The 26,684-nt window shown below is 43.9% G+C and overlaps 1 protein-coding gene across 1 annotated transcript in view; it reads right to left on the bottom strand.

Moving 5' to 3' along the window:
- TMOD2 (tropomodulin 2) overlaps positions 1–26,578 on the bottom strand; it is a 59,124-nt gene extending 32,546 nt beyond the window's left edge. The window contains exons 1-5 of the mRNA XM_012442327.2: positions 26,515–26,578; positions 10,035–10,229; positions 8,270–8,426; positions 2,884–3,006; positions 25–111 (exon numbers count right to left, since the gene is read on the bottom strand). Of these exons, the coding sequence (XP_012297750.1) occupies positions 25–111; positions 2,884–3,006; positions 8,270–8,426; positions 10,035–10,160 (493 nt within the window). The 5' untranslated portion in view covers positions 10,161–10,229; positions 26,515–26,578. The remainder of the gene's footprint in view (positions 1–24; positions 112–2,883; positions 3,007–8,269; positions 8,427–10,034; positions 10,230–26,514) is intronic.
- Between the last annotated feature and the right edge of the window lie 106 nt (positions 26,579–26,684).

Below are 26,684 nucleotides of genomic sequence, written 5' to 3'. Positions count from 1 at the left end.
ACCACAGATTCCACATCAACTTACTTCTGACAGGCCCTTTGCCACCTTTATTGTTGGCTGTTTCTTCATCAAACTTTGGATTGTTGAGCAAATTATGTACTCCAAGGACAGCTAAAAACAGACAATCAACAAATGAGCATTAGTTTGGAGAAGCACATTAGGATGACCACACTGCTAATTTGCTCCTTGAAGAACAATTCTTTGTGTCATAAAGATAAGTCCCTGAGTCCTCTTTCCTTGCACAGTGTGTGGTCCCATGTTCCCATGTATAGTGTTAAATACACTTATTAAAAAACCCTCCTTTCAAGACCACCAGTAATTGTCACATCTTTCTACATCTCCACATGTAGAATCATTTAGGATCTGAGGAACGATAGCCTGGTTATGGCGACAATTTACTGAAAATCTGCCTAGACCTCCTAGTTAAGTAGGTTCACCCTCTCAGTTTTCTCATCTGTAAAATGAGAAGGTGGGACTGAGACTAATGATTTTTAAGATACAACATTATATAGATTGCTGCATATATTTTTCTAGAGGCCTCTTTCAATGTCAGCCTCTTCATCTCTCAGTACCACATATAATTGTCTCTTCACAGTCTAGAGCATTCCAGGGTGGGGGGAAAAAAAGCAACATCAGCAATAAAAGGTCAGCTGAGCGTACTGAGATTTTCAGCTTCCTGTATTATACAGAACTTGCACCAGGAGGCAGCATAGGATGTGGGAAACAACACTGGGGAGAATGAATGCGGGGCAGGCTGAACTTGTAACCGCCACACAGATTTCCCTCTGATAACGCAATTCCAGGTGACATTGGCCACCTGGAGAAGGGTCCCAGAAGAGACAATAATCTGTTGACAGGTGGCAGAGGAGCGCCTCTGAGATGCTCATCACATCTACTGTAAGCTACATATTGAAGGAGGAAGGCAGCTGGTCCAGTACGAGGAAGGGCAAAGAGCCAGCACAGACCCGGTGAAGACGGGGACTTGGGAGCAGTCATGAATCCTGACTCTGACACATATTAACTGTGTGACTTGGGAAGTTGTTACATGCCTGAGTCTCAGTTTCGTCATCTGTAAGATGGGGATAATAATTCTACTTTATTACCAAGATTAAATGACTTCCTATGTGTCAGGCACTGTTCGAAGTGCTTTACCAATTCTTGTTAAAAGAATAAGAATTTGTCACTGTGTCTCTGTCAAGGGGACAGGAGAATGTGTCCCGTTTGATAAACACTGAGACCATACAACAAACATCTTCTTGCTCTGGCCCTGTGCTCACCAAATAACTGCTAATTGTAATTTGGTTCCCATTGCCAAGTTCTCATTTTTTCACCTGTTATCTGTGAATTGGGCTAGTGGATCAGTTCCCCCCACTTTGCTTCAATCCGACTGCTTCTATGTATACTAACAAGATCAAATTTCCAGTCCAGAGCTCCCACAGTTTAGGGCTAATAACTAGACTCTGGATGATGACCACATTGACACCCAGCCAGTCTAAGAGGCACTGTCTTGCAGATCAACTACCAGTCCCTTGAAGAACTTTCTGTCTTTTCTCTATCTGCCACAATAACACGGGCAGTACGCCGACACTTTCTTATCTAAAACTCAGTGGCTGCCAGCCCATCTGCCCATGGGGCTGCCTTTGATCTTCCAGAAGGGTCCACCCTAGAGAAGATGCTGCTACCACCCCCAGCCAGACTTCCTTCTGAATTCCTAGGGAACATAGGATGAGGGAGGGAAGCTGAGTAAGGATGAAGAAGGACAGTTTTCTATTTGGATTCTCTCCCCAGTTTTACTGTATGAATTTCAGGACCTAGTATCTTCCAAATAATTGGTGTTTTTCTCTTTCTCCTTTCTGAAGCCATTTCCTGGGAATTCAAGTTCAGCGTGGCACTCTCCCTCTGGTAGAGACCCTGAGGCAACCCCTGGGAGGAGCAGTAGCCATAACAGGATCCCTCCACAGCAACCCCAGGGCTAAGAAGGCCAGTGAGTGCAAAACACCTTATTCACCAGGTGACGCAAGTGCTTCAACCCCTGCAGTGGTCAATATTAAGTTCACAAACATGGGAACTTCCTGACATTATCACAGAAGGAATGAAAATGCAATTGAGATGGTTGGTACATATTAGAATAAGACTGGTTCTCCTGGAAGGAAAGAGGTGACTATTATATACGTCTTCCAATGGAATAAAAATTCCTGCTAAAGTTGTGGACCCGGTTTTTAAAGCACCTCTATCTTGTGCGATCTAATAACCCTGTGTATATAGGGGGAACATCTAATGCATAAATATACTGTTATATGCAGAAAATCTTTCTTGAAGGCTATCTAAGAAACGGGAATGGGCCTCGATAATTAAAGTCAAGAGCCTTACTTTTCTACACATTCTTTTGTACTCTTTAACCTTTTTCCATCTGCATTTTAAATAATAATAATTATAATCATTATCATGTTGCTATTGTTTAGAAGGCTAACAGACCTCTTAGCATTTTCTGAATCAAATGGAACAGTGACTATGGGAAGAACAAGAACTTCATAGAAATGTTGTGATGATAAAATGCCAAATGTGAAAGTTCCTTAGAAAGCAAAAGGGCTGTTGCTTTGTTCTTTAAGTTCTCAACACTCCTTCATATTTGTTTGCTTTATTTTTTACAGTAACTGTTGACTTTTGCAGGATGGGTATTATTTGCCGCTGAAATAGAGCAACATAAGATTTGCTCATAGAGGTTAAGTCACCTGCATCAAGACTTACAGCTCTATATAATGTCTGATGTCAACCTGCCATTCTCCTACCTACAGAGAAGCTCAAAGGCTGCTGCCATGGGTACCACTGTACTCTGGGAGGTCATGGAGCCAGACAAGAAAGTTCCCAGAGTTGAGGACTAACCTGCAAGATCATAGAGTTCGGTGTCAGAGGCACTGGCCAAAGCTTCTTCCAGTTCTGGGTCAAGGGTCACTTTTTCTTCTTTACGAGTTTCTACAGGCTTTTCTTTAGGGATAAAGACTCTCCCTTTAAATCAGAAGAAAAACAAAAAAACTGATTATTACTGCCTTATTGGTAGGGTAAGTAGATGAGCAGAGAACGCAGTTCTGGCCATTGAGACCCATATGATTAAGCCAGTTCATATCCAGCTGAGATTCCTGGATGGCTAGGTGGTGCCAACATTAGTAAGTCACTGTTAGAGGGAAGGAACACTGGAGGAGGAATCCTGCATTCTGCCACATAGAGATCTGGGACTGTAGTCCTTAAATGCAGAGGGAAATGGTGGCTTCTACCCCTCTACTGTTGGCAGTACTGACCTTGGGTCTGCGCAGGAGGGGCCCTGCCCTGAGTCGTGCACTTTAGAGGATCCATACTAGTCTTCCTGTGGCTGTACGTCTCCCCTCCAAGGGAGAAGCCATGGAGCCAAAGAGATATTCCCATCCAGCATACAGGCCACTTTCTAGGCCACACTTCAGGTACCTAGGACCCTGGAATGCCTTGCCCAAAGAGCCCTGAGCCTGCCTCCAGGGCCTCCATAAGCCCCTTCCCATGTCTATCCTCCTGAAGGCAGGTCACACTGCTGGGTGTGTACCCTCAGGCCAAAGGGAGGCTATTTGTGGGGAAGCATGGACGAAGCTTGGACATGTGGGCTGGAGTGTCCAACATGTGTGTTTGAGGCCCTGGCAGTGTGGGACAGATCAATATCCCTGCATGGAACTCTTGGAAGTACAAGAATACTGGCCTTCTAGGTATATCTGAAGGAGGATACAACATATTTTAATGGTTTGTTACCTTTTAAATATTTGGAAAATGTGGCATGTGGGCTTCTATTTGTGTTCTTGCCTTGGACCCTGCAAATATTAGGGGCAGGTTCTTCTAAACAGCACCAGGGGTTCCTGAGGAACAAACTGGCAATCCCTTGGAGTGCTCCCTCTAAATTGGGAATGCAGACAACTAGCATGCCATATCTGGGGTCAGGTGGGCTAGTGTAGTGAGCTGGGGACATAGCCTCCTCTCTAGAGTCACCAAAGCAGGCCTGATTTTAAGGAAAAATCAGGATCACTATGCTTGGAGATAGTGGGGGTCTGTGAGCAGCAAGGCATTCTGTGCTTCCCACGGATGCATCCTCTGCTACCATCTCTTACTTCATGCTGTCAGTCAGATTCCATTTATTTTGTCCCATACTGACTTCTGAAAATGCTGATATCTACTTCCTAACTCCCAGCTCAAACTTCTGAACTGATGAAATAACACTGCTGTACCCAGGAGGATGGCACAGCTCCTGCTCCTAACTTCCAGCCAGGCCAACACGTCCACATCCCACACGTGCACTCAGGACATTCTAGAGTCATGATCAAAACACCCTAGAGAATTCATATCCTTTTCTAATTCTTCCCAGCTTTTAAGTCTTGGTTTCTCTCTTTTTTGAAGCTGCTCTTACTTTTTGGGCACCATCTCTGATTTTTCTCTTCCATTTTGATCATTAGAGTTCTCTAAAGACTCATCTGGTTCCAGCTTCAGCCCACTGGAACCCAAGTTCTCTCCATGTCTCCTTGGCTAGCCTGGCTCATCCCACTCCTATGGAAAAGGAAGGGGTCCAACCCAAAGTCGATAACCCTCCTGCATGAGAACTCTCCAGGAGACATCCCTGATTACAAGGGCTATGTATTTCTGGTTTTACCGGAAATGGATGGGTCTACAGTCAAAATAAGATTTCTTTCTGTATTTATTTTTTCATTTTGAAAGATAGGGTCTTACTCTGTCACTCAGGCTGGAGTGCAGTGGTGCAATCATAACTCACTGTAACCTTGACCTTCTGGGCTCAAGCAATCCTCCTGCCTTGGCCTCCCAAAATGCTAGGATTACAGGCATGAGCCACTGTGCCCGACCTAAAATAGAATTTTTTAGGTTCCTCCTTCCTGGTACTAAACACAAGGTACACAGCTATTGGTATTCAGGACAACTGCTGATGCAGATCCATTCCTGGAGGTTCAACCAAATAACAAGCTTTGTTTTTTATTTTGAGATAGAGTTTCACTCTTGTTGCCCAGGCTGGAGTGTAATCTCAGCTATAAAGTGCGATCTCAGCTCACTGCAACCTCCACCTCCCATGTTCAAGCAATTCTCCTGCCTCAGCCTCCCAAGTAGCTTGGATTACAGGCATGCGCCACCACGCCCAGCTAATTTTGTATTTTTAGTAGAGATGGGATTTTACTATGTTGGTCAGGCTGGTCTCAAACTCCTGACCTCAGGTGATCTGCCTACCTCGGTCTCCCAAAGTGCTGGGATTACAGGTGTGAGCCACCATGCCTGGCCCTAAATAACAAGTTCTAAGCAAAACTCTGCACCAGAGTAAAATCTAGCCCAGGAACCTGAGGTGCACCAGCACACAGTATTCAGAACTGCGGTTGTGCAGCCTCTGTTGAGGACCTCATAGTAGCCTCCCGCTGCTCCTGGATGGTCGCACTGGTCCTCCTAGGGGCCCCGCATACTCTTCACTCTGCTCTGCTGCTCTGATTAGAAAACTTGCTCCCTGCTCACTTTATTCCATTGTGCTACTTCTCAACCATCTCCTAAGCTACACTATGCAACCGTATATCTCTTTTATATCTCTATTACTCAGACAGCCCCTGCGTTCCTAACTCCCCCACAAACCATCTGGAGATTAATCTTGATCATGAGATAATATACCATAGCCATTCTTCAGATCTCTACTCTGAGAAAAAAGATAACAGCTTTCCCTTTATTTTGCTGTCACTACTTGATGTTAATTGGGACTTTATGGAAGATTTGACATGATAATTTTTTTTCACAATTAAATTAGTCCAATAGCAACTATGCTGCTATAGAAAGAGCTTCATATTTTCACGGTAATCCTTGGTTATTTGCCCAGTTTGTCACTGTTCAATATTACTTTATTTATTTATTTATTATTTTTTTGGAGGTAGGATCTCACGTTATCACCCAGGCTTGAGTGCAGTGGTGGGATCATAGCTCATGGCAATCTTGAACTCCTGGATTCATGGGATCCTTCTGCCTCAGCCTCCCAAAGTGCTGGGTGCTGGGATTACAGGTGTGAGCCACTGCATGTGGCCCAATTTTACTTTCTTAATGACATTTGCAATGGTACGTGATCCACCAAATATGCACAATACAGAGGACAGCCTGGGCATTCTGTGAGACAGGGCAGTAGCACTCTGCCTCATGCCAACTAGGAGCTGGGTGTTCTTGCTCCCACAGCTGTAGTACAGATGTTCTGAGATGGCATTCACTCGAACTCATGTATCAAGTGCCTCCATGCCAGTTTCTGTACAAGAATACGAAAAAGGACCCTATCACATGAAAACATGCAAAAACCAAAGTAAATAAAGTGATGAACATTGTTACAGTGCTGTGAAAGCAATAAGCAGCTGTCATGACAGAGAGAGAGGTCAGGGAAAGCCTGAGGCCCTGACATTTAAGCTGAGACCCTTAGGATATGAAAAATAGGGACGTGAGTCTGAAAGAAGTGTTCATGAGAAGACCAGCCTGAGAGAGGAAAAGAACTCGGCAGGTTTGGGGAAGTGAATGAAGACAGTGAGGGCTGAGGCTTAGCAAGGGAAGGCCAGATGCACATAGATAGGCAGATGGAGGCTGTATCTACTTTAAAGACCATAGTAAGGATTTAAGACTTTAAGTACATTAGAAATGTACTTAAGATTTGGTTTGTTTGTTTATTTATTTTGAGACACAGTTCCACTCTGCGGCCCAAGCCGTAGTACAGTGGCATGGTCATGGCTTATTGCAGCTTTGACCTCCTGGGCTCAACTAATCCTCCCATATGAGCTCCTAAGTAGCTTCAAACACAGGTGCACCACCATGCTTGGCTAATTTTTACATTTTTTGTAGAGATGGCGTTTTGCCATGTTGCCCAGGCTGGTCTTGAACTCCTAGGCTCAAGCGATCCTCCTGCCTCAGCCTCCCAAAGTGTAGGAATTATAGGTGTGAGCCACTGTGCCCGGCTGACATGATCTGATTTATATTATAAAAAGATTGTAGTTGCTGTGAGGTTATCAACAATTCCATTAGAATCTTTGGGTTCAAGTCACTATCTATAGCTGAGAAAGCTGGATAGGCTATTGATAGTCACTTTTCCTCTAAAGGGGAGCACAGGGTCGGGAGCTGAGGAGGAGGGTTTCCTATTCTTAGCTCAGAGCTCAGTCCTAGCATGGAAAATATCTCCTTTCTCCTCACAGCCTTCCTAGCTCTGTCATCCTGGTTCTCTCACTAGACCACAAGCTCCTTGAGGGCAGGACAGAGTCTATTTTACCTGTGGTTCTAGCATCTGGCCACAAGGCTCTGCACAGAGGAGGCATTCAGTAGATGATGGATGCATGAATGACTGCACTGGACTTTAATGGTAGTCTCTAAGGTTAGGGTTGTAGTGCTAGAGCCATCCTGGACATAGAGCAGAAAGGCCTTGAGGGCATTCTGCAGTTGGTAAAAGCACCAGGCTAAGAGAAACACACCAGTGCCTAGGAAACTCTCAGTCACAACACTGCTTCACATTTTCAAAACTTTTTTTGGGATTTGAGATTTTTTTTCACTAAACTAATTGGAGAACCATCACACCCTAAGTAGTTAGCCTACATATTTGACCATGTTTCTTTTTTCTTTTAATGTACCCTCCCAACTCATCCTCCCCCAACTAACGGCATCTTTTTCTTTCTTTTTTTTTTTTTTTTTTGAGACGGAGTTTCACTCTTGTTGCCCAGGCTGGAATGCAATGGCGTGATCCTGGCTCACTGCAACCTCCACCTGCTGGATTCAAGCCATTCTCCTACCTCAGCCTCCCCAGTAGCTGGGATTACAGGCGCCTGCCACCACACCCGGCTAATTTTTGTAATTTTAGTAGAGATGGGGTTTCACCATGTTGGTCAGGCTGGTCTCAAACTCCTGACCTCATGATCTGCCTGCCTCGGCCTCCCAAAGTGCTGGGATTACAGGCCTAATGCCATCTTATACCATAGGGATACAACTGATGAACTTTCACGGACACATCATTATCACCCAACGTTCACAGTTTCCATTAGGGTTCAGTCTTGGTGTTGTACATCCTATGGGTTTGGCCTAATGTAAAATGACATATAACTATCAGCCACGATTCTTTTTAATAGTGAATCCAGTTCATGGGCTTATATCCCATTTCCAGGACAGTTCCCTTGCTTGACCCTCCACGACAATAAAATAAAAAGAGGTACTCTTAACTAAGAGTACCTCTGTTCCAAGATGCTCTGCCTGTGGTCCTTACCTTTCTTTTCTCCAGTGAATGGCACAAAGTCCTCTCTGTCTTTCTGTTCCAAAGCCTCCTTCTCCAGGTACATGAGGAGGTGCTCACGGTCAAAGGGGCCAGTGGCTGCCTTCTGTGTCTGGTCTTTCTGTCGGAATCCAGCCGGTAGCATGGCACTCTGACAAGACAGAGGTGTGAGCAAGAAGGAGGGATGTCTGCTGGCCTGCACATTGCTACTTCCTCTTCCACCCCCACTCACTGTGAGCTGCAGAAGCAGGAAAGATACCTACACAGAATGGCATGTGAACTGAGGGCTGGGGGCTCTGGAATATCTCTGAGGCCCTACTTGTTCCAATGTCCTGTGCTGAGAGGTGCCTCCCAATGAGCTCAAGCAGAGCATAGATGGTTAGAGCAGCCTCTGAGTCTACTGAAACTGCCTCCTAGAACATGGAAGCAAAAGGCCTCTTCCCTTGTAGATTGTGCTTCGGTTTGGCTAGGGCTGCACCCAAGGTGCTCCCAGGCAGAAACATGAGACTGACAAGGAGCTGACATGGCGAACCCGTCCCCTGCAGAAGCAGCCAAGCTGATACGTAATATTATGAAGATGTTAATGCCTGCTTGATTAAGCTTTGAGATTCCTTCCTTAAGTTAAAAAAATAAAAGCAGAATACCTGTATTTTAAAAAGTAAATACAATATCCAAAGTATCTGACATATCAGAATACTATGTACATAATTTTGTTTTAGTTGCATTTTTATTTATAGTAAAATCACTATTTCGGATGCCTCCAATTCTAAATTTAAGATCATACCAGCAGGTCTGAAGAAAGTGCTTGCTAAGCAAATATAACAAGCGACTTAACTTTTCAAGAACTCATATAAACATTAGAAACTCCATTGAAATGAACTTGATATTATGATTATAGTCAGTTGAATCTATTCATTGTTATAAGTTCATCAAAGAGTTCACATTATTTGCGCATTTGAAAGAAATGAGATATTTTTAAAAATCTGCATTTGGGGCCGGGCGTGGTGGCTTATGCCTGTAATCTCAGCACTTTGGGAGACCGAGGCAGACAGATCACTTGAGGTCAGGAATTTGAGACCAACATCGTCAACATGGCAAAACCTTGTCTTTGCTGAAAATACAAAAATTAGCCAGGCATGGTGGTGGGCACCTGTAATCCCAGCTACTTGGGAGGCTGAGGCAGGAGAATCACTTGAACCTGGGAGGTGGAGGTTGCAGTGAGCCGAGATCACGTCACTGCACTCCAGCCTAGGTGGCAAAGTGAGACTCTGCCTGAAAAAAAACAGAAAAAACAATTGCATTTGGGGTTAAATACCTGATTTAAATACCATCTCTAACACTTATCAGTATGGAATCTTACATAAATTACCTCTCCATGTCTGTCTCCTCAATTATGAAATGGGGATAATACAGTTTACCTCAATGGCTTCTGTGCCTAGAAAAAAGCTCAGTAAGATTTGTTCTCTTTTCCACTTTCCTTCTTTTTCCCCTAAATCAGACTAGTCCTTCCTCAACCAATGGAAAATATTTCCCCTGATTTACACCAGGCTGGTTTTTGAGAAATACATTTGCTATATCACATTGTAGTGGCTATGAGGTTCTCTATGAATTTGTAAATGTAAGTGACCCAGAACCAATCAGAGGAAGAAAAGAAAACGTGCATTCAGAGCTAAAGGATTTCTATCACATTTTAAGGACCAAATTATGCCATTTATCCATACTATCATTAACCACTCTGCTTCACTTCCATGTCACTTACCTCGGGATCTAGGTCATCTAGAACATTTTCCAACTGTTTCAGTTCCTCTTCTGAGAGTTTGCCAAGAAGCTCATCTTCATCAATGTTCTTGTATTTCTCCAGCTCTTTTTGAAAGGGGAGTGCCATGGCTTCTTATATGCCTTTCTCATGGGCCATGCACATTTATATGGTCCAATTTCCTGAGACTTCAGAATACTGCTAATAAAAAAGAAACACTAATAAAAAAAATCTCCTTTCTGTAAACAGGACTTATTAACAGGAGACAGAACTATTCCTCCAGTGGAGCCTACTGTACTGAATGAATAATTCAAGTTAAAGGTAGTATTCCCTTCATTTGCAGAACAACCTGAGAGCTTACAAAGGGTTTTCACATATTTTACCTATTTTGATCTTTACAACAATCCTGTGAGGAAGTCTGTGCCAATATTATCATTCCCATTTTATAGATGACTATTCTGAGGTGAAGGTGACCTAGTGCCTTGCTCAAGTGCACAGAGCTGGGATGGGTGAGCCTGGCTTTCTGATTCCCAGTGTAGTGAGTGGTTTTCCATCATACTACTCTGCCTTCCCCGGCTCTCCATAGAAAAACAGGGGAGAACAATGCACTAATTGTAAGGCAGCTGTAAGAAGCATACTTGTGTCTTTTCAAGGAGAGAGCGATGTGAGGAATACAAAATGGGATTCATTCACCAACGAGAGTTTGGAAAGTCTATGTGAGAAAGCATTGTCCAGTAACTCCCTTGCAATTAAACTAAGTACGATTCTAAAATCCTGGCCATATGATCACTCTCTCTCTTTTCCTCCTTGCTTTGTTTTCCATTCTATTTCTAGTCTCATTTCCTTTTCATTTCTTTAGCCATCCTACGTATTCATTCTTTATACCCCCAGACCATTCTTCTCTCAACCCTTATTTTTATACCACCTCACGTCTAAACTTTCACCCAAAATGAAACTTTTACTCAATCCTTTCCTCCTTGCAGAGGATTCTACAGATCTTCCCTAAAAAGATAATACTCATTCAGGAAACAGTAATGTACTTCACTGACTGTTTCTCCTTAGGAGGTATTACCACCAATTACATCTTTCAGGCCAATAAACATTTGCTATATATCTACTATTTGCCAGGCATAGCTCTAGAAAACAGAAATATGAAGATAAACAAGACATGCCCCTTTTCCCCAAGAAGATGACAGCTTAGTGAGACAGACACACAAATTGCAATAATGGCATAAGTATTAGACATAATGTATAAAGTAGGTTTAAAAACACATGAGGAGGCCAGGTGCAGTGGCTCACGCCTGTAATCCCAACACTTAGGGAGGCCAAGGTGGGTGGATCACCTGAGGTCAGGAGTTTGAGACCAGCTTGACCAATATGGTGAAACCCATCTCCACTAAAAAATACAAAAATTAGCCGGGCATGGTGGTGCATGCCTGTAATCCCAGCTACTCAGGAGGCTGAGGCAGGAGAATCACTTGAACCCAGGAGGTGGAGGTTGCAGTACTGAGATGGTGCCACTGCACTCCATCCTGAGCAACAGAGTAAGACTCTGTCTCAAAAAAAAATTATATGTATCAAAATGGCCCCTTTCCCCAACATCACAGCTTAGTGAGACAGACACACAAATAGCAATAATGCCACAAGTATTAGACATGATATATAAAGTAGGTTTGAAAACACATGGGAAAATAATCACTGAGTAAATGGGGGAAGTTTGAGGGGAAACTGTGAAAAAGAGGTTGTGTTTGAGCATTGAAGGAAGAGGTCATAAGGTGGACATGGATGGGCAAGTGTCATTCTGGGAAAAGAGAACAGCACAAAGAGGCACAGGATAAGACAGTACATGATACGCTGGTGGAGTAGGCGGCGTGGCTGGAGAGGGGGATTCATGGAGGGAGGGAGAGGAAAGAACTAAAGATGCAGACGGGACATCTGTGAAGTGCCTTCCTTCTGTGCCGTGCTAAGGGACCTGGACTTTATTCTACTGGGGATGGGAAGCCACCACAACTTGTTAATGTAGGGGAGTGATCTGAGCACACCAATTTTTTTTTTTAAATGAGTTCAAATCATAAGAGCGAAGAATAGGTTGGCATGGAAAGAGACTGGCTGCAGGTGGGCCTCTTAAGGACCATTAGAATAGTGTTCCCTTCCCTTTGTGAATTCAACTGCTCACAATGGTCAGGTTTGTGGTTTCTGTGTTAATATTCCTTTCACTTACAATATAACTCTCTCTTCCATTAGCTCACCTTCTTGCTTATTAATTTAGAGACAGGGTCTCCCTCTGTTTCCCAGGCTGGAGTGCAGTGGTACCATCTTGGCTCACTGAGACCTCCACCTCCTGGGCTCAAGTGATCCTCCCACCTCAACCTCTGGAGTAGCTGGGATTCCGTGTGCACACCACACCCAGGACTACAGGCATATGTCAGGATGCCCAGCTAATTAAAAAAATTTTTTTTGTAGAGATGAGGGCTCCCAGCCCTCTTTTTTTTCCCCCAAAGCTTTAATGACTATAATCTAGTAAAAAACAAACAAATAAAAATCCTACTAAAGTCAGAGAAACCAACTGGATCCTATATACTTTGTTCTGGCGTCAGCTATGACTAACTTACTGCATCACACAGGACAAGGATGGCATCTTCCAGGCCCTTATCCACCAAATGAATTGGTTGAATGCTACCCTACTTAATGGATTCTAAAATGCACACTTTATCACATTTAACATTCTGAAATTGTGATGTGTCTTAGAATTGATGATGTGCTATAATTACTGTTGTCCCACCAGCAGTAAAATTGTACTTGTCATTGCTTGTATATACATAAATATCAAAAGCACCAGCTTCACAACTAGCAGAGTGGATGTCAAGGATTTGGAAGGAAATCCCAGGGACAACTATGGAATACTCTTTTTTTTTGAGATGGAGTTTAGCTCTGTCGCCCAGGCTCGAGTGCAGTGGTGTGATCTCGGCTCACCGCAACCTCCGCCTCCTGGGTTCAAGCAATTCTCCTGCCTCAGCCTCCCAAGTAGCTGGGATTACAGGTGCCTGCCACCACACCGAGCTAATTTTGTATTTTTAGTAGAGAGGGGGGTTTCTCCACGTTGGTCAGGCTGGTCTTGAACTCCGAACCTCGGGTGATCCACCCGCCTCAGCATCCCAAAGTACTGGGATTACAGGCATGAGCCACCATGCCTGGCCTGCAATACTCTTTTAAAATTCAGAAAGCAGACAATCATAAGGAGGTGACAATGCAGGTATGTTTAGCAGCACTCCCAAAGAAAGGTCCAGATTAGGATAGTTCCCCATAATGACAGTGAGTTTAAGCTCCCAGTTCATTAGCTTTTAGTTTTAGTTTTGTTTTTTACATATTTTTTAAATTACCACTTGATGGCACAGAGGAAATTACTGTGTGGGAAAAAAACAGACATGGATGAGTAAAATAGTGATCTAAAATGTTAGACTCTGAGTGTGAAGAAGTTTTAAGAATTCAACCAATGAATGCATTTCACTTATATTTCCCCTTTTTATGTATGCGCAGGAGAGATACATGATTTTAAAATCCATGTATATTCATAGTACATTTATTTGTAATTGCCAAAAACTGAAAACAACCTGAATGATAGTAAGTGAATAAAAAACAAATCGTGACCAGGAGCAGTGGCTCACGCCTATAGTCCCAACACTTTGAAAGGCTGAGGCAGGAGGATTTCTTGAGCCCAGGAATTTGAGACCAGCCTGGGAAACACAGTGAGACCCCATTTCTACATAAAAAAAAAATTAGCTGGGTGTGGTGGCACATGCCTGTAGTCCCAGTTATTTGGGAGGTTGAGGTGGGAGAATTGCTTGAGCCAGGAGGTCGAGGCTGCAGTGAGCTATGGTTGCACCACTGCACTCCAGCCTGGGCAACAGAGTGAGATCCTGTCCCTAAATAAATAAATAAAAATAAACAAATTGTGGTATATCCACATAATGGAATACTTCTCAGCAATACAAAGGAATGAACTATTGACATATACAACAACATGGATGAACCTCAAAATAATTACAATGAGTGAAAGAAGACCAAAAGAATGTATACTGTAGGATTCCATTTATCTAAACTTTTAGAACATGTAAACTAATCTACATCATGGAAAGAAATCAGAGTTGCTTAGGCATGGGAGAGAGGTGGGAAGGGCTGATGAGAGGGATGACATAGGGGCATGGGGAAACTTTTGGGGATGTTGCCTATGTTTACTACCTTGATTGTGGTGATGGTTCCACATGTACATGCAAATGTCAAACCTTATCAAACTGTAACTTGAAATATGTGCACTTTATTGTATGTCATTTACACTTCAGTAAAAAAGATTTCAAAAAACCTCTGTGGAAGTCTAAAACAGTTCTGTCAATAAAGTAAAAATCATTATTATTATTTTTGAGACATGTTGTCACTCTGTTGCCCAGGCTTGAGTTCAGTTGTGTGTCATCGCAACTCACTGAAGCCTTTTCCTCCTGGGCTCAAGATCCTCCCACACCAGCCTCCTGAGTAGCTGAACTACAGGTGTGCACCACCATGCCTGGCTAAGTTTTATTTTTTGTAGATACAGGATCTCACTATGTGGGCCAGGCTGGTCCCTAACACCTGTGCTCAAATGATCCTTCCAGCTTGGTCTACCAAAGAGCTGGAATTATAGGTGTGAGCCACTGTGCCCAGCCAAAAATTTGTATTTTTAAGAAAACATGTTATATTTTGATTGCAAGCCTTTTTTTCTTAGTAACACATAAAATACCGGAAAGTTTTACAATCAATGGTATCTTAGGGTTGAGTTTTACAATCAGTGGTATGTTAGGGTTGATAAGATTCTATTTGAATTTTTTTTTTTTTTAAAGACAGGGTCTTACTTTTGCCCAGGCTGGCCTGATCATAGCTAACTGCAGCCTCCAATTCCTGGGCTCAAATGATCTTTCTGCTTCAGTCCCTTGAGTAGCTGGGTCTACAGGAGCATGTCACCATGCTCAGCTAATTAAAACAATTTTTTTTTTCGGAGATGGGGTCTTACTATGTTGCCCAGACTGGTCTTGAACTCCTGGGCTCAAGCAATCCTCCTGCCTCAGCCTCCCAATGTGCTGGAATTAGAGGCATGAGCCCATGGTGCCCAGCCTCTATGTGGATTTCTATTGCTGGATTCTGTAACTAAACCCAAACTCCCCATCTTTCTCTAAAACAGACTTGTTCTCTAGATTAATCTACCAGTCAGACACTCCCAGCACTCAGACCAATTTCAGATTCTCCCACTTTTCTGAGTCCAGCTGGTCGGCACCTCCTGCAGGTCCTTACTGCACAACATTTTTCACACCACACTTCCTTTTCACTCTTGTTTCAGCCCTTTGTTCCTTCATGCCTGGGCTACTCTGATTGCATCTTGAAAGATTTCTGTTTTTCCCTGTAAGCCACCCAGAACACTATAATTGGATCATTTTTCTCAACACTGCTAACAAGCCACTTCCCTGGTTAAGAACTTACAATGGCTCCCTCTTGTCTACAGAATGAAATCCAGACAGTCTAGCTCCAAAGCTCCCATTATTTGGGTTTAACCTGCACTTTCTGTTTTCTCTCTCATTACTTTCCTGGGGAACCCACTGCTTCAGTTAAAATAGTTTATTTGCTCTCTGTGGTAGGCAGAATCACAGCCACCTAAATATGTCCTCCTCCTATTCCTCACATCTGTATGTTACTTTACATGGCAAAACAAATGAGTTGTGATTAGATTAAGGTTTTTTGTTTTTTTGAGACAGAGTTTCACTCTTGTTGCCCAGGCTGGAGTGCAATGGCGTGACCTCGGCTCACTGCAACCTCCGCCTCTTGGGTTCAAGTGATTCTCTCACCTCAACCTCCGGAGTAGCTGTGATTACAGGCATGTGTTACCACACCCGGCCAACTTTTTGTATTTTTAGTACAGATGGGGTTTCACCATGTTGCCCAGACTAGTCTTGAACTATTGATCTCAAGTGATCCACCTGCCTTGGCCTCCCAAAGTATTGGGATTACAGGCCTGAGACACGATGCCCAGCCAAGATTAAGGATTTAAAAATAGAGAGATCATCTCGGATGATCTGGGTGTGCCAATGTAATCTAAAGGAGTCTTAAAAGATGGAAAAGGAAGGCAGAAGAGTCAGGAGGGAGTTGTGAAGCAGAGGGTCAGAGTCATGCAATTTTTTTGCTTTGAAGACGGTAGAAGGGGCCATGAGTCAAGGGATGTGGGCAGCCTCTGGAGGTGGGGAAGGGCAAGGACACGGATTCTCTCCTAGGGACTTCAGAAGGGAATACAGTCCTGTGACACCTTGATTTTTGCCCCATGACACCTTGATTTTTGCCCAGTGACATGCGTTTCAGACTTCTAACTTCCAAAACAGTAAGAATAAATTTGTATTGTTTTAAGCCACTGGATTTGTGCTAATTTGTTACAGCAGCAACAGGGAATGAACACATCCTCTTACCCAAATGTTTCCATTTTCCAGGATGATTGTTCTGGTTGTCTTCTGTTTGCCCCTCCACATCCACTCCCCCACTGCTCTGTGCTCCAGGAAGACGATCTATTTAGACTGTATCAGTGGGTTCCCTTTCTGTCTGGCTTCTGTTTGGCCCACAGGAGGCACTAGCAGCAAATGAGAGCAGGGGGAAGGGGAGGTTGGATCCAGAGGGCCACACCTCCCAACAGGCAGCCCTCTCCATACAGCTGACCGCCCTGGCTGACCTCAGGCCTTGGGTGGTAAAGGGTCCTTGTGGCAGCTGGTACCAGAGTTCTGCCTTGTTGGATTCCCTAAATCCTCCCCCCATCTTTCTAAATAGCCTCTTTATTACAATTTTCTCGAATTACTAAGTTTGAGTGTATCCCCTGTTTCTTGTCGGGATGCTGGCTGATAGGAATGCCCTTCTCTATTCTCATGGCCTATGTATGTACTCTGCTCTTGAGACTTGGCTCAGATCCCAGCTCTGCAGGACCACAGAATTTCAGAGCTGAGAAAGGCCTTAAAGATTGCTCAATCCAGCAACATAGATGGTTTTTCTCCTATTTCTCTGAGCATTCATTTTTGGTCTCTTTTAGCAATTATTTTTCCTCCACTGGCATTCTTCAAGAATACTGGCATTCTTCAAGGTCTCATCTTATAAATTCTTCTATTTTCACACCATGTATTCTCCCTGGAGGAACTCATCTGCCTCCAAAATTTTAATTAGGATATATAACCAGGAGACTCCAAAATCTGTATCTTCATCCTAGTCTTTGTTCCTGAGGGTTAGACTCCTATATTTCCATCTGCTTAGTCCACATCTCTCCTTGGCTTCCTCAGATACCTCAAATACATCAGAAGTGCTCTCATCATCTTTCCTCCTCCAGAAACCCCAATTTCAGGAAACTGGCCAAAAAACCAGGGAGCCATCCTTGACATCTTCTCTCTCTGGTCTCTTTTCCAGCCATCAGTCACCAAATCCTGTCCTTACCTAAATGTGTCAAGAATCCACCTACTTAACTCATCCACATTGCCCACATTCAGCCCTATCCCCTCCTGATCCATTCACCACACAAACGGCCAAATGAGCACAGCATTAAACAACTCTTCTCTACTTAAAATCCTCCAGTGGCTTCCGCTGCCTTGAGGATAAGTTTCAAATTCAGTCTGGCTTCTGTCATCTTCATCAGTTTCATCCTGCGCCACACTCCCCATCTCCTCCCGGCTCCAGCCTCCTGGCCCACTTCCAACGCCTGGATCATGCCTTATGTTGTTCCCTCTGCTCAGAACACTCTCACACCACTCCCCCTCTGGCTGACTGCTATCCTACTCATCCCCCGGTCTCACGCAAGCTTCACTGCTTTAGGGAAGCCTCGTTTCGACCTGGAGACAATGTCTGGGTCACTCCCCATTTCTATGCTACCCTTTTAATCACATCTGTTCTTGTCTTTATTACAAGTACTTGCTTTACCTCTGTCTTCCTTGCTAATCTCTGCGAGGGAGGGGGACTGTATGAGTTTTACTCGCTGATAAAATCCTGACTCCCAGCATAGTTCTTGATCTGAACTAGGCATCCAATAAATATTTGTATAACAAATGTTAAGTGAAAGAAATGAGCTCAAATGAGCCCACAGGTCCAGAGCTCATTCCCCTCTACCCACTGCTTCCTCTCCATGATGTAACTTTCTGAGATCATCTAAACCCACAGAAGTTGCTCGTCCTCTAAACTTATATGCCTATATCACCAATTTGATGTATCTTGCTATCTTTTCATGTATGTTACATGTATGATTCTCTCTCCAGCTATACTACAAACTCCCAGAAGACAAGTACCATGTCATAACTCAGTAGGAAAAGACATTAATTAATTAAAATAACATGTTAATACTATGTAACAGTAGCTGTTAAAACAAATTGCCTATGTTGTGTCAGTGTACCAGCCGGTCTCAAAGTCAGAAGAGAAAAAAAAAAGTTGTATCCTCCTGGAGCACAACTTTGATCTGAAGATTTGGGAAAAGCTAGTTATTATGATTATGATTATTATTATTAGAAACAGGGTCTTGTTTTATTGCCCAGGCTGGAGTGCAATGATGTGATTATAGCTCACTGCAGCCTTGTACTCCTGGGCTCAAGTGAACCTCTTGCCTCAATACTCCCCCCACCTCCCTTGACCCCAGCAGCTGAGAATACAGGTGTGTGCCACTATGCTCAGCTAGTTCATAAAAATTTATTGCATAAAAATTTTTAAAATTTTTGTAGAGATAGGGTCTTGCTACATCACCCAGGCTTTATTTTTAAAAAACTAATATAGAAATACTGTGGAGAAGAATACAGCATTCTCATAGCTTTTAAAGTCAAATCAAAACTTTTCCAGCTTGGGCTGGGTGCAGTGGCTCATGCCTGTAATCCCAGCACTCTGGGAGGCTGAGGTGGGCGGATCACAAGGTCAAGAAATAGAGACCATCCTGGCCAACATATTGAAACCCCGTCTCTGTTAAAAATATAAAAATTAGCTGGGTGTTATGGCACATACCTGTGGTCTCAGCTACTTGGGAGGGTGAGGCAGGAGAATCTCTTGAACCCAGCAAGTGGAGGTTGCAGTGAGCCAAGATCACGCCACTGCACTCCAGCCTGGTGATAGAGTGAGATTGCGTTTCAAAAAAAAAAAAAAAAGCTTTTCCAGCTCACAGCTGGTCTGCTTTTGCCCCCAACAAGGCTGCACAGGGGCTCCCATTTGTTTTCCCTTCCTCTTAGCAATGCTGCATTGAGAAGTTAGCAAAGCACTGCTATAGCCTCTCCTCCAGCAGGGTGTCTGTCCCACCGCAAGCATTTAACATGCTATAGGATGCTAATGCACACGCTGGAGTGAAGCAAATGCCTAACAAGGCTTCCAGGAGTCCTGTTGGGCAAGTATAGGAGTCAGTTAGGAAAACGTAAAATAGGATTAAAGACTTGAGCTGATGGAAGGATGACTTGGGCCCTTAAGTAACTCTTAATATTATCCAAATTTACAAGCCTTGGGAAGGAAAATAAGGAGTATGGCTTTCTTTGCTTCTCTTTCCACTACCTTATTTGTATAACTGTGGTATGAAAGGAAAATCAGAAACAATGTGAAGTGCCTAGCATTTGGCCCTGCCTATACACAAAGCCAGAACTAAAACTAAAACAATAAGCGGTCCTACATATGAAACCCCAAACAAACCAAAGACTAACTTTTACAAAAGAGTAAACAAAAATTACTCTTGAAAACCTAGTGAGGGCAAGCACTGTGGCTCACATCTGTAATCCCAGCACTTTGGGAGGTTGCCAAGGTGAGAGGATCATCTAGGGCCAGGGGTTTGAGACCAGTCTGGGCAACGTAGCAAAACGCCATCTCTACAGATTTTTTTTTAATTGGTTGGGTGTGGTGGCACATGCCTGTAGTCCCAGCTACTTGGGAGGCTGAGACAGGAGGATCTCTTGAGTTCAGGAGTTCGAGGTAGCAGTGAGCTATGACTGCACCATTGTACTCCAGCCTGGGTGACAGAGAAAGATCTTGTATCTAAAAAAATAAAAAATAAAACAATTAAAAAAAATGAGGTGAAAATTTTTTTGATTTTCTCTTTTTTTAGAGATGGGGTCTTGCCCTATCGCCCAGGCTGGAATGCAGTGGTTCAAACATGGGTCACTGCAGCCTTGACCTCCTGGGCTTGAGCAATTCTTCTGCCTCAGCCCCCAAGGTACCTGGGTCTACAGGTGTGTGCCACTATACCCAGCTAATTTTTGTATTTTTTGTAGAGACGGGGTTCTGCCATGCTGTCCAGGCTGGTCTCGAACTCTTAAACTCAGGCAATCCACCCACCTCACCCTCCCAAAGTGCTGGGATTACAGATGTGAGGCATCATGTTAAGCTGTAAAAAATGTTTTAAATGAGAAAAACAGTGCCATCAATCACCTAAGAGTATGTATATATCTAGGAAAGCTACAAAGGACTGCTGACGGGACAAAGACAAACAAACAACACATTGGCAGGGGGTAGAATTTGATTGGAGAAGGGGATCTTGGGCTTCAACTGTGCTGGTGATGCTTTATTCCTAAGTGGAAGAGTCAGTAAATGAGAGGTCCTTCTTCTGTTTTTTTTTTTTTTTAGATAAAGTCTTGCTCTGTCACCCAGGCTAGAGTGCAGTGGCATGATCTTGGTTCACTGCAACCTGCACCTCCTGGGTTCAAGTGATTCTTCTGCCTCAGCCTCTTGAGTAGCTGGGACTACAGGTGTGCACCACCACGCCCAGCTAATTTGTGTATTTTTAGTAGAGACGGGTTTCACCATGTTGGCCAGGCTGGTCTCAAACTCCTGACCTTAGGTGATCCACCCACCTCGTCCTCCCAAAGTGCTGGGATTATAGGCATGAGCCACTGTGCCTGGTAGAGGTTATTCTTCTTCATTATTTTTAACATATCTTCAATATTTCATAATAATTTAGAAACAATTAGTACACCAATTTTCACAAGAGCCAAATCCACATTTTCTAAAACTAGTAAATTAGAACAGAATCTGCATATCAATGTAATCTCCAAGAAAACATAAATTGATATTAGATATTTAATTCATTTCTGGCCGCTGGGTAAATATTACACAGCAACGGCCTGTGTTTTGGAATGCAGCTATTTGAAGATGGGCCAGTTAAGTTTGTTTTATTTTGAAACAACCAAAAGGCTTCTACATATTCTGGGAAATACTTGAAGAGGATAAAGGACAGAACGAGGTGGGATAATGAGAAATTTCAGTCAAAAATATGGTACGGCAATAGGAATAAACAAGTTGAAAGAAGAATGAGAAACGGATCTTACCAGAATGCAGAGCTCATTTTTGCCAATCTTATAACACAAAACTTGCCAAAACTTAAATCATACTTGAAAACAGTTCCTTTTTATAACAATGTGCCCACTAGTGACTGCTCCTGTCCAAGGTTAGAAGAACACAGAAGACTAAAAGCACAGGCCTTAGAGTTAACCAACCCAAGGTCTGATGGTGCAGGTATGTGTGCAGTGACAAGCTCTCCAAACTTCTGTTCCTTCCTCTGTAAAACATGCAAAGGACAGAGCTTATCTCTGAAGGCTGAGGTGACACTTAAGATGACCATATACATATTAGGCACAGTGTCTAGCACACATAAGTCCTCAGTCAAAGCTATTTCTCTTTTGTCCTTGGTTGTGGAATAATCTTTTTTGGGTGTTCTTTCCCTCTGTTTTCCCCATCAAGGTCTGCTGAATACGAAGAGGCAGAACCTCTAAGAGCTGCAGGTCAGCACTGCCAGGTGTAGAAAGCCACCATAGTGTAAGCTGGCCAAGCTATAAGATAGATTTCCACCTGGGTAGGAAGTAGCCAAAATGCCAAAAAGTCTTGCTGTCTGCCCAGCCTGCCTCTTGGTTTCTAATTCTCATGGCGGGTCCTATTTCCCGCTGTTGCCTTGTCCCTGTGTTTGGCCTTCTTTTCTGTTTTTAGAGGAGTTCCTGTTTCTTGACCTCTATCTACCTCTTTGCCTTCCACTTGGAGATCTGTGCCTTTCTGGTTTTTAACTGCTTGTTGCTTTTAACCATGTTCCTTCCTCCTGCCTTTGGGAACTTATGGGCTTCTTCTAACTTCCTGATTGGCACCTCGAGTTTCCTGCTTTTTGTCCTTTGATTCATGTGTACTCCTTTCTTCTGCTTGCTTATGTGGTCTTTGACTCACTCATCTTGTCTCTTTCTTTGGCGTCTGTATACCAGCTAGGTTTTGATCTAGGCTTTGTTATGACTTATGGATGCTGCATGCACCCTGACTTGTGAGTGCTTACTTAAATGATGTGCAAAACATTTAGCAACTGGTATAGAATGGACACTGCCCAGTCAGAATAGTTGTTTATCAACAGTGAGGATAGTTGTCCCCATGCACACTGCTTGAAATAGCCGCCCAGCTCACTGGACTCCACACACCTCTAACCACTCTGATGAGGGGCCTCCTGGTCCTTTCTTAGGGCTTATGCCCCAGGTTGTCTCCTTTTTCCTCATGTCCAGAATTGGCATGGCTGGCCTTGTTCACTGTTTCATGAGCTCTAGCAACTCACAGTCCTGGAGCTGACCTTCTCATCCCCACCCTACCTGGCTGTCACTATGGGAACCCAGGAATACTGGTGAGACATGTGAAAGAGGTAATTAGGGTAATTAGTAAGGCAGTCTTGATGTCAAAACAGGATGGCAAATCATAAAAGCAGAAATAGCATGAAATCACAGCTTTAAGGAAGGTTGTGCTGAAACATGGGACCAAGGCCAAGGAACTCAAAATGGCTTTGGGAGGAAAGGTGGCTATCCCAGTCCATGGAAGAGCCATAGCAGAAAACTGCCTCTCATTTTACCTGACCACGGCGCCTGAAAGTTATGTATAATTGACTTTTTGGTGTACTGAAAATAAAAATGGTTCATAGTATACAACAAAGGACTAAACAGGAGAGTTTATAGGAAGAAAGATGGGAAATTTAAGTTGAAAAAGTAGACTGGGGTCAAACTGTTATGCTCCATTAAAACCAGAAACTGAAGTTTGAATTCTAATCTGTAGGTAATGGGAAGCACAAATACTTAAAAATTATACTTTTATTCATATGTCCTGACCTTTCACTCAAAAATGCATTTAAGGCAGTTTCTCAAAGTTGGTTCCATGTAACGGTAGTCCCTCAAGATAGTTTTCATTTTTTTGCACAGAGTTTGGGAAACATTATATATCACAGACTATGGACATTTCTAGCCCATTTACATCCCCATATACAATGATCGTTAACCATGAAAGGCTCTGAAAAGTCCAGACTAAACAAACTTTTCCAGCTTTGTTTACTCTAGTGTTTACCACATCTGGCTAGGCACTTTCTTTTTCTTGTAACCCATTAACATTCTATATATTTTGGGGAATACTGACTGAGAGATTCACAGATACACATAGACATCCATGCAAGTAAATATGTGTACTTTAAATTCATATTTTTATATATACACATACACATACAATCCAGGTAAAGCAAAAATATCTTTGCAGCAAAGGATTCTGCGTAAGAGATTAAGCAGTTTTATTATTCAGAGTTGATTCTGTTTTTGTGGTCTGGTAACAGGGAGTCTCTTCTGCACGTGCCTTCCATGAACCTCTTTGAATCGCTTATAGTCTATAAGGAAAACATTTGGTTGTATATGATTTACACACAAAAGATTGAAAGGAAACCCCACAACTTCTGTTCTATCACAAAGCTAAATCATTTTCTCTCTAACACTTCCCTAACTCAAAATAAAATGAATCACCGCCTATGTTCTCAAACTTCCTTACACACTGACACAGATCTCGGACATAGAGAAGAAAGGGACAGCACTTTCAGGATGGTTCTTGGGTAGAGCTAGAATTTCTAAGGTTTGGGGAATTACTAATACTTTGAGATTGACGCTAGGGGATGATGTATCTTAAGCATAAATGATTGAGAGTATCCAAGATAAACCAAAAAAGGGAACATCCCCCCCGCTTGCACCTCCAACAGGTGATTTCAATCTTGGGAAGGTGAAGCCAAGAAATTCCCCACAGAGTCACTGCAGCTATTTGTCACGAACCACCCAGTCCTCTACAACACTTTCTCTTTATTTACTTATTTATTTTATTGACTCCCCCCCCTGCTTTTTTTTTGAGATGCAGTTTCGCTCTGTCGCCCAGGCTGGAGTGCAATGGCATGCTCTCGGCCTCCTAAAGTGCTGGGATTACAGGCGTGAGCCACCACGCCTGGCTGACTTCCCCCATTTCTTAAAGCTCAAATCTATAGAAAAGTTAAAAGAATAGCACAATAAATATTTGTATTCTTCTTGATTCACCAACTGTCATCATTCTGCTACATTTGCCAAGTTCCTGAACTTGCTCTGCTACCCCTATACTTTTTTTTTCTGACACAGCTGAAAGTTGCAGATGTCATGACACTTTACCTCTAATATCCACATCTCCAAAGACTAAGGATGGCCTGGTCTTCTACGTAACCACAGAATGAACCATTATCTCACCTAAGAAAATTATCACCAATTCCATAATATCATCTCACATGCAATCCATATTCAAACACATCCAACTGTCTCCAAACTGTCTTTTATAGCTTTTTTTTTCTCGTCTAGGATTCAAAGTTCACACTTCCCAATTCACTGTTGTATCACTTGAGGATTTTAATCTACAGTAGTTGCCCCCCATTTGCTCTGCTGCACTGCCAAGTCTTTTTGCCAGGAATACTACAGAGGTGAAGTTATGCCTCCTTATTGCTTTACAACAGGAGACTCGCAGTCTATGCTGCTAAACTTGGTCACTTGGCTCTGGTAGTGACCCCCTCATCTTTCCACTGCAAGGACAAATTTCCCCTGAGCAATCTGTGGTGTGAAACTTTGAAATAATATGAAAATCCTATTCCCCAACCACCTTTCACTCAAAGGTTTTGGACCAGTTGGTGAGTCCTTGCCTTATTCAACTGTTATGTTAGGGTTTGCAGAACGCTGTTATGTTAGGGTTTGCAGAGTTTCTGATTGTCTCATTCCTTCTATTGTGTATTTCTTTTTCAAACAATGCCCATCAGTATGCATCTTCTCTTTTTTGTGTATATACACCCTGGTTACTTCTTGCTGGGGTTTCCTCCCCCACCTCCTTGCTGACCACATTTGACCACTCAAGCCCAGACCTAGGGAGCCACTAACCCTTTATCTGCTGATCCCATCACTTCACCTTCAGCAAATCAAAAACAAAAACAAACCCCATCACTTTGTTGCCCATCAAGGTAAAGTACCTTAAAAAAATTAAAATGATTGCAATGCATATTTATTGAGTTAGACTGATGATAGAGAAAATCAGTTTTATCTTTAAAAAAATCACATTGCTGAAGCTCTGAAAAATCTTTCCTCTTCACTAGGGGAGAGCTGCTTGTTGTCACAATCAGGTTTTTTGTAGTGGTGTTAAACAGAAACACTCATCTCTTCAGTTCCCTGAGAGGGGAGAATCTTGGAAGAACAGAGGTTTATAAATCGTTTAGCCAAAACGCCCCACTTTATATGCAGAGGCCCAGAGAGGTGAAGGGACTTGCCCAGGTCCCTCAGCTCCTGAATGGTCGAGCTAAGAGGAGAACCTGGTTTTTAAAATACCTTCCCCCGATATTCTTTTCATTCCTTTTCCAAATAGCTCATGATTCAGATATGTAATGGGCACAGACGAAGCTGCAGCAAGCACGGCCTCCTTCACTGCTAATTTGCATTGTGACGGCATCACCTTTCCACCTCTGAATACTCTAAAAAATCCCATTAGGAGCCTTTTATTATTATTTTAAAAATCCACCTTCATTTCCGCAGGTCAACAGGAAAAATTTATGAAGCCTGACGGGAGTAAATACCACCATTAGTTTAACCAGGAAAATAATAACAGTAATAATAAGGCTCTCGAGGATCCGCTTGAGGCCGCTTTCTGGGAGGCTGAAACGCCCTGCGAGTGACAGCTCCAGCGATCTCAGGAAAGAGGCTGGCCAGTCCACCCCTCCCCATCGCCTGCTGAACGAGGCAGGGAGATGCCTACCGCTCCAGGAGCTCCTCAAACATGCACAGGAGGGGGGAAAGTGGGGAACAAAGCCCGGCGTGGAAGAATACAGCCCCGCAGCCCGGGAGGACAGGAGACCGCGCCCTCCCCGCCGCGGCCCAGCGGGCTGCAGAGGCTGCGGCACCGCAGTGCAGGGCGCGGGATCCACAACCCGGCGGGCGCCTTACGCCCGCACCGCCCGCGCGCAGCGCCTGGTCTCCCCGCGCAGTCAGCGGAGCCTGGAGACTAGAGGCGAGAGGCGGCGGCGCTCTGCGCTCCCGCCTGGCCGAGCGCCGACGCCGCGGAGCATCCTCTCGCAGGCAGGGAGGGCACGGCGGCCACCGCGCTGCGGCCCCGGGGGCTGCAGACAGCGGTTGGCCCGGGCAAGCCCACCCATCCCCAGCGCGCTCACCCGTCCGTGCGCTCATCCCGGAGCCGGCGGTGCGGGCAGTCAGTCCGTCAGCCTCGGTGGAGCGGGGCCCGGAGAGCAGGGGCGGCGCCGTGGCCGGGGCGAGCGCGGTGATCAACAGGCGGCTCCCGGCTGGGCGCGGCGCCGGGGCGCGCGGCTGCAGCGGAGCAGGC

This window comes from Aotus nancymaae, unplaced genomic scaffold (genome assembly GCF_030222135.1).
Source record: "Aotus nancymaae isolate 86718 unplaced genomic scaffold, 86718_ANA_hifiasm-v0.15.2.pri h1tg000062l, whole genome shotgun sequence".
Classification (NCBI taxonomy): domain Eukaryota; kingdom Metazoa; phylum Chordata; class Mammalia; order Primates; family Aotidae; genus Aotus; species Aotus nancymaae.
This window is presented reverse-complemented; position numbering and strand designations above follow the sequence as displayed.